General features: G+C 47.5%; 1 protein-coding gene across 2 annotated transcripts in view; it reads left to right on the top strand.

Moving 5' to 3' along the window:
* The window catches only part of pard3ba (par-3 family cell polarity regulator beta a), a 177,102-nt gene that overhangs the window by 60,115 nt on the left and 107,989 nt on the right, over positions 1-8,998 (top strand). For both annotated transcript variants that reach the window (XM_030073126.1, XM_030073117.1), the window contains 2 exons: positions 1,851-1,990; positions 2,812-2,940. In XM_030073126.1, the coding sequence (XP_029928986.1) occupies positions 1,851-1,990; positions 2,812-2,940 (269 nt within the window). The remainder of the gene's footprint in view (positions 1-1,850; positions 1,991-2,811; positions 2,941-8,998) is intronic.

The raw sequence follows: 8,998 nt of genomic DNA, 5'->3' as shown, positions 1-8,998 counted from the left end.
TACTGGAGCATCTTGTTAGGAAAACATGAAATATTTTTTTTGACCTTGTGTGTTGACATAGTAGAAAGACAAATTTTGGAAATGATGAAGTTGAAAGTCTTAGAAAATGTGGTTTTACGAGTTATTATGCAGTGGTAGCCTTTACCTCTTTGTTACTCTTCACTCATGTGTTTTGAATGTACCTGATTTGCATACCTGATACATTTTGCGTGTCTCTGTGAACCTGATAGAAACAAGAACGTAAATCCCCGTATTTGTACATAATTTGCCTTCTGCATTTGGTTTTTCAGCCACACATCAACACAGTGCTAGTTCAGTATCCGAAATGAGACAAAATGAGATTATTCGTGTCTGGCCCGGGACGTTTCCCAATCACGGAAGCGGCTCAGGATCTCAGACGCCGAGCGCAGACCACACTGAAAATAAGCCGCGCCGTCCTCGTCGTCCGGGATAACCTTACATGCCGTTGGGTTGTTTTATCTTTCGATTGGAACCCAAAGTGAATGAGACTGGCTGCTGAGCGGCCGTATCCATTATCCCAGATAAAGCACATTGGTGCTGGAGCGCTGATCTGTTGATAGCAAAGGGAATGGGTTTCTCGGTCCCTGTGAATAGGCTCCGCTGTAGCAACCTGTAGTGTTTTTGGGGCATTGAAAGGACGGCTAAAATTGGGCTTTACACACTCGCACACACACACGCACGCGCACACACACACACACACAGTCTACAGATATCCAGAGAGTTGAAAAGATAGAAGAAATTGGGCTCCACACTCTCCAGCTAAGGCTCAAAGCCCCATTCACAGCTCTCTTTGTTACTTTCTTTCTTTTCATCCCTCCCTTTCTCCTCTCCTTTCCTTTCCTCTATCCTTCTATTGTTTGATTTTTTTTCCCCCTCCTCCCTCTCCCTCTATCGCTCTCACCTGATGCGAGATCAGAGCGGAGGATATTATGGGGTTTCTAACACCCTCTCCCCTGGCAACAGGCTCTTTCTCTGTGTGATTGACAGCCGGTGAGGTTTAGGTGCGCTAATGTAGGGCAGGCAGAGGCTTAGCTTGGAGACCAGATAGCATCACTCGCCGCCTTTAGTATGCCGCACCGGCTTTGCTATCCCCGCACACACACACACACACACACACACACACGTGCACACATATAGACAGAGCGTGGCACATTTCACTCATGGCTTGGGGCTTGTGAGGCCGTGAAAAAGGGAGAGGGTGGAGGCTCTGGGGGGTTTATGGCACGTGTGTGTGTGTGTGTGTGTGTGTGTGTGGGCGCACAAACACACGCAGACACATACACACAGATAAGCGTGGACTCACACACACGAGCGGAATCTTTCTGGAAATCACGTTGCGTCCCCGGGGAGGGAAGCGAGAGACCGGCGCACTATCTCTCAGGTGCCTCTGTCTCCCTTTCTCCCCTCCGCCCCTCCCTCCTTCCATCTTCTTCTTCTTCCACCTCCCTTCATCAGCCACCGTTCGGCCTGCTCACACGTGAAATTAAAGGCAGAGTCTGTCTAATCCGGCTCGGAGAGGGAGCCTTCTCCCGCCGGCTCAGTGGCTGAACCGAGCAACAGGCCCCCGGAGGAAAACAGGCACTTAGGCACTACTTACCGTGGAGGGAGACGCTAAAACCGCAGAGCGGGTGCAGCAGGACGGGAGAGGAGGGGAGCGACGAGAGCCGAGAAAAGAGGGCAAGAGAGGCGAAACAGAGCAAGTGTGGCGATCGGGGAGAATTCAATTAAAATGAAATTAAAAAGTCATAAAATTCATAATTAACTCTCGTCTGTGGGGGTGTTTTGGTCCCTCACGCGCACCGTGACGCCGCCTGCTTTGTCTCCCTCAGGCCCCGAGGGTCTGGGCTTCACCGTGGTAACCAGGGACTCGTCGGTCCACGGGCCCGGGCCGATCCTGGTGAAGAACATCCTGCAGCGCGGTGCCGCCGTCAAAGATGGTCGCCTGCAGCCCGGAGACCGCATCCTCGAGGTACCGCTGGCCTCAGATCAGCACACAACAAAACAACAACAACAACAACAACAACAACAACAGCCCAGACTCTTTCTTCCTTTAATGAGATGTATATATCCTATAGAATCAGGATGTTTGATCAGGCGAGCATCCTTCAAAAGCTTAAACCAACTGGAGATCAGTCACGGAAAGAAAAGCTGTTTTATTTAATGGGAAAATATGACGTTTTTTTTTTTTTTTTTTTTTTTTGTAACCATGTGATCTCATTTGCTGAAATTGCTGTTCATGCCTACTGGCTCAGCACTCTTTCCCAGTTAAAGTAATGAGATTTTGATGTAAAAGCACAATAAGGCAAGCATTTAGTAAACTCTTTGGTATTTGCTGTTAAACATCTCAATAAGCCTGCATGGAAAATTAGCTACCAAGGTGAGAAAGTCATTTTTCATAGACCTGTGCTGCCCCTGTTGGTCAAGATCGCTCATTGCACTTTCCTGGGAAACAGTAAGTAGGTGAAGTAACAGCCTGTAGTGAGCAGAAAGAGCTTACAGCGTCACAGGCCGGCATAGTAAAGAGCTCCGAGGTCTAAATATGAGAGGAATCCAAAGAAATAAGAGAAATTAGAGTGGAGGATTTCTCCGGAGTGTGACTTTGATCCGTATTAAACTGCACACGAGCTCCCAGTCAGGCTCATCCTCTAGAATAAAGTATTCACTGAAGCTGAATACTTGTTAGGAAAGCACTGCCAGTGGATGATAGGCTGTGCTTGTGTGTGTGTCTCTGTGTGTGTGTGTGTGTGTGTGTGTGTGTGTGTGTGTGTGTGTGTGTGTGTGTGTGTGTAGGTGAACGGAGTGGACATGACAGGCCGTAGCCAGGAGGAACTGGTGGCCATGCTGCGCAGCACCAAGCAGGGGGAGAGTGTGTGTGTCGTGGTGGCACGGCAGGAGGACATCTTCCTGCCCCGGGAACTGGTGAGAGAGCCAGAGAAGACACACACACACACACACACACACACACACACGCACGCACGCACGCACGCGCACACACACACCCTCTGTGTCCTTGCGCAGCCTGTAACTCCTTCACACTGTGTCCCCTCTCCCCTCTTCTTTCTTCTGTCAATCATTTCTGCTGTTTTCTTGCATCACTTGCGTTCCCTGTCGCTCTTTATTCGCGTTCTCTCGTTTTCTCTCTTCTCTGCACGCCTTTCTCTCTCTCTCTCTCCCCCTCCCCTTTCTTTTTCTTTTTTTTTTTTCAGTCTCTCTTCCTGTTGCATTCTTCTGTCCTCCCCAATTTTTGCTTTTCCTGCACATTTTGCCCTTCCTTCAGCAGGTAAATGAGTATAAAATGATGCAGAAGACATGTAGATTTATTTTTTTTTTATGCAGTTCTATAAAACAATGGCATCTCAGGTTTGAATATTTCACAGCAGATGCAGAATATGTGTGTGATGTTGTCATGCAATATGGAAAAAAAAATCTCAAGGGGAAATTGAAGGGAAATGGGTTAAAGGGGCACACCTTCTAACGTTGGTACCTTTTTTGAATACACACCCTGAACACACTCCAGCCTTCCTGTCCCACACTGGTTTGTTGACACAGCAAAGCCAGAGGAAGTCACACACTCAATCACACACCAGTCCTGACATCCCCGCAGGAAGTGTGTGTGTGCACGGCCGTCCATGTCAGCATACTGCGGCTGCCAAGTGACCGTTTACCTGCAGCGGCTGACCTCTGACCCCCCCGTCACGGGGCACGACACAGCCTCTCACAGGGGACACTTTGTAAATAAACACACAGGCACTCACTTGAATGTACACACACACACACACACACACTTGCGCGCCCGGGCGACCCCTGAAAGTCGCTCGCTCTCAGGAAGCGGTGTCACGTCCACCCGCTGCTATTCCTCCGTCTCCCCGCTCTCTCTTCTTCTCTGTTATTATTCCGATTATTCCCTTCCCTCCTCCACTTCAAAGAGCTTTGAGAAGACGCACAGGGCTTTGTAGTGACTGATGCATATTCACACGGAGAGGGCCTGTGCGTGCACACACACACGCGGAAAAAAAAAAAAAAAAAAACACACACTCATGTACACAAGTGCAACTCATCAACATTTAGACCTTGAAAAAAAACTTGCGTACAAGTGCCGTCTCACATGCACTTTACACACTTGGACGTGCACACACACACAAACACACACGGGCACTTTTCAACACCCAAGTTGCGGCTTCCGAAAATAGTTTGCCCTCATTAATGGCCCAGCAGTCTTGGCATAACAAGTGCACTTTGAAGAGCCTCTAAAAGTCTTCATCTAACAGTTGCTTGTATTTGTGCAAGAGAGAGAGAGATTTAAAGCGAGAGAGAGAGAGAGAAAGAACGAGAGATTGAAGGGGAGAATGAGAGAGAGAGAGAGACTTCACTCCTGTCTCTATCAAGGCTGTTGAAGCTGTAGAAGCCCTGTGAGATCTAGCCCTTATCTCCAACACAGTCCTCCACCTCAAAGACAGTTTGATGTCCCTTAAACACACACACTTATTCTCGCACACACACACACACACACACACACACACACACACACACACACAGACACACAAAACACCACCCACAGGCACTCCAGAGGTTCTGCATCAATGAAAGCATTGAATTCAGATGCACACACCCTCAAACGTAGCAGAGAAGTTCACACACACACACACGAAACAGCACAGGGAGAAAACTCATTGACGTACACACACTCATACATGCAAAAGTCACGCACATATAAGCGGCGCCGCCATCAAAGCCGAGGGAAGTCGTGTTCCTTCGCAGCAGCGGGAATCTGCTCCGGCTTCACCCGTCACTCCCACTCTACTGTAAATAAATCCCATCTGCCCCCATTCCAGAGGAAAGATCCATTTCCCAAATACACACTGAAGGAGAGTGTCTTCCTCCTTTCTCTTCCTCTCTTTCTCTCACTGCCTCCCCCCCCCCGCCGCCGTCTGCTTCCCTCGCCCCCTCGTTTTAATTGGGCGAGTCTCCTCAGCTCTCTTAAGTGGGAAATTGTGGCGGAAATTTATGTCGAGCGCCGGCGAGGAACAGCTCGCAAGAAAAGAAATGAGGATTCGCTCGCACGTACAAAAAAAAGACGTAATGATGATGGAGATGCATTAAGCCGACGTCGCCATCTGCCTCTCTCCTTGTAAGAGTGGTTTTGTCTGTGTGTGTTTGCGCGTGTGTATAGGTGTCTGCATGTGTGTGTGTGTGTGTGTGAGCCCGCCTCGGTGTGGATGCTCATGAATATTTATTGACATTTTAGACGCTGTAATATCTCGTGTGCCATTGTGAAAAGTGCCTTTATGTGTCCGTGGAAGTATTTGTTAAAAAATAACACTCAAAACTGCCATTCATTAGCGCAGTTCACGTTCAGCGGCTGCGGGAATAAATGGCGGGTTGAATTATAATTTCAGATTTTCCTCGGCTAAACTTCTTCCCGCTCCCACGAACAGAGGGCGTCGACAGTGTTGGCTTATTTCTGACATGAGGGCAAAAATCGGCAGAGACGTTCGCCCCCTTTCCATCGCAGGCCCCAACAGGCTCACTGCCAAGCCTTGAACCCTGTATCCGAGCATAACAGCCAAATATGGAGGCAACCAGATGAGAAAGGAATGACATCGTTTTTCTTCCGGGCAAAATTAAGAGCGTATTAATACTGAGCAAGCCCCGGTTTATTCTGATGAAACAGCCAAAGTGCAATTTTAGATAACTTGTTGATTACCATGCATTGGATCATATATGATCAGTAAGAAGGGGTTATTTACCTGTTGAACCCTCCTATTATGTTTGGGTTCAATTTGACCCCAGCCAATGTTTAACGTCTCTAAATAAATGATTAACGTCATTTTTTTTTTTTGCTTCATATTTAATGAGTGTTCCTAATGTAATGGGCACTACCGGGTTAAGATGAAATCCACATGATGATATGTTTTCAATGTCCTGTACACACTTTGTAACGCATTGGTTATAAATAACAAAAATCTCCACTTAGAAATAATATGAAGCCATTAAAACACCAAAAATTAATATTTCTTTCCAATTTTAGATCAATCAGTGAGATTTTATGGTGATTTGTATATTTTTCCATTGTCGCATAATAGGAATACTGGATGTATAAGTGGGGGTGGGGGTCAAGTACTTGACACATAAACTTTAATAACAATTTTAGTTATAATTTCATGGAAGTTTAAACTACAGGGGTCAAATTGACCACAAACATAAAAGATGTTCAAAAATGTGAACGTAACAGGAGGGTTAAATACAGTTTTTGACCAGACCTGCAGGTGGTGTAGTGTCTTACGTGTCTCCGCGGGTCCTGGGTTGCGTTCTGCCGCTGCTTTCCCTCTTCTGGTTCACATTGTTTTGGCCCGTGCAGCACCTCAGATCTTAGAGGCATCACAGCGTCGCTTTGTCATTTCAGCGCGTCACACGACGGAGCCGAGGGGACTGATGTTCAGCACCCCATCTGTGCCGCAATTTGCTTCAATTAAATTCAGTAAAATTCAAAGTGCTTTATTGCCGTGGTGAGATATACATCGGCAAAAACAGCGACGCACAACAGCAACACGTCAAATGTAAAAATTGAAAGATGAAAGCAAACGCTCTAAATATGTCATCAGCTGAACATAAACTATTTCAGACCCCTCCCTTCCTCTCTCTCTCTCTCTCTCTCTCTCTCTCTCTCTCTTGCACATGCACACAATGTACTGAAACAACAGATTGCTTTTATGGTACCGTGGAGTATAGAATAAACACACACACACACAATGTATTGTGTGTCTCTGAGGTGCTGACAGTGTTGAACAGATCTACAGGGGCTCGGTTTGTAGATGTGATGAGTCGTACATTTGGAAAAAAAAAAAACTTTTGACGTTTAGCTGACAAATTGTTATCAGTTCACAACACAGGAAGACTTAAAGAAGATATCATCAGCAATGAGAAATGATCAAGTCAGACTTCTTTCTGTTGGCATCGCCTCAGCCCAGACAGACCCTGTATCTAATACGATGTGGAAACACACTGCATTGGCTCGTTGGCACAGTGTGGCGCGGGGTTGCGTGTTAGAAACCACGTTGAACAGGTTTTATGAGCCGCTCCCGAGCTGGATAAAGCGGCGTCTCCAAACGCATTTGTCTGTTTTGTTTCAGCCCACTTGAGTGATTCATCGGCGGGGTTACGCAACGCAGAACATATGGGGGCATTATGTACAATGAACATCATAAAGTATAGACAATCACAGGAAGTGACAACTCAATGAACACACTCTTGAGTCGTCCTCTCTTCCTGTCCCGTGCAGGAAACCCCCCACACATCTGGTGCGCTCAGCAACATGAAACAGATTGCAGCTGCAGTTTGGAGCCTATAGGTGACCCGTGTTGTAAAGTCAAGGCGTGGAGTGTAATCGGCCCACGGCTCGCGGAGTGATCCACAGTGTTGCCGGTGATGTAGGGGTGAGAGGACGGCAACACGGGAGTCGACCTCATCCTCTTTGTCAGAGTTTGATGGTGTGTCGTGGACGGGAGCAGCACAGGCGCTTCCAGTCTGCATAACGCCAAGTGATGTGAATAACAGGCACCTCATCCCTGGGATAATACTCTGAGACCTACCGCCTCCTGAATGTGCACACACCCCTCAAGGCCCAACCTGCATCAGTCTGACACTTTTACATCATTAGTGGCCACTGCAGCTTCACCGATGATGCAAAAATTTGTGTTTGGGATGGGAGGAGAAAGTTCAAATCAAGTTGAAATGCTCCATTTAAAGAAATCATTATTAAATAGAATCACCAACCTAGCATCGTCTTTATTGATCCCTGAAGGGAAGTTCCTCTGTTCTCTTTGTCCCCTATGCATGGAGGTCAGAGGTCATAGCCAGATCCATAACAGAGGCTCTGGATTTAAGTTGATTTAGTGTTTTGTCCTTGGACGCCTCAGTGGGTCATCTGAGTGAAGGGTAGTCTCCATAATCGCTGCCTTAAACTTGTGTCTTCTTGATCTTCCAGAAAAAAAGTAACTTTTGAAGAGCTATCTGTGCTGCCGATCGATTCATTTGACCAGAGTGTGTGTTGATGTTTTATAGGCAGCGTGTGGTTCTGTGAGAGCGCTCGCCGGTCTCGCTCAGCTGAGAAGAATGACAGCAAAGCCTCTGAATTAGACTAATTATTAGGATAGAAAAGGACAGTGATTTTTCTCCCCCGTCTCCTGCACTCACACAACGCGCACTCCGAGTAATTAAAAGGCGATAACTTCTAATCACATTTTCGTTCCTGTCAGCATTTCGGCGCCTCTTCCACTCGGCGCTCTTATTATTTCACGGGGGCCTCGTTTTGTTTCGGGGCCGAGATCAATCAGACAGATGCTTTGCGATGTGGGGTGTTTGCATTTGTGTGCATTTACGTCTGCTCGTGTATGTGTGTGTGCACGCAAGTGAAGATGTTTATTGTGAGCTGGCGAGGACAGGATGGAGAGGTCGCCCTGCACATGGCTGACCCTCAGCTGCCAGCGAGCCTAGGCCAGCTCACAGGAAGGGAGTTCAGCTGGCAGAGAGCGAAGTCGCCCTCGTTCACAGGCAGCCTGACCTCTTCTGGTACCTGCCTTTCATTTTCTGGACGTCCTCTTTCCTCCTCTCTTCCTCTGTCTTTCTGTCTCTAAGAGCTGAAGCTTAAGGGTTGATGCTCGTTTCTCCTGCGCTTCCCACTTCCCCTTTCGTTTTCATTAACATCCCCCTCCACCACCACCACCACCACCCCTCCGCCACCCACCCACCTAAAATTATCCTTCAATCAGGCATTTTACTTTCCTTTCTCCCCATTGTGAGGTAAAGGTGTAAAGCGGCGTAGAGGCAGACATTAAGGCGATTAATTGGCAGCTCCACCGCCGTCTCCGAGCGTGGCGAGATCTCATCTTAATTGAATGTCGCTCTCGCCGCTAATCCCGGCGCTTTGAAACCCCCCATTTAGAAATCCTCAGCGACAAAAGGCTCTGTGTGTAATCGT

Source organism: Myripristis murdjan, chromosome 2, assembly GCF_902150065.1.
Source record: "Myripristis murdjan chromosome 2, fMyrMur1.1, whole genome shotgun sequence".
Lineage (NCBI taxonomy): Eukaryota > Metazoa > Chordata > Actinopteri > Holocentriformes > Holocentridae > Myripristis > Myripristis murdjan.
The sequence above is the reverse complement of the archived record's forward strand: the minus strand, read 5'-3'. Positions and strand labels throughout refer to the sequence as shown.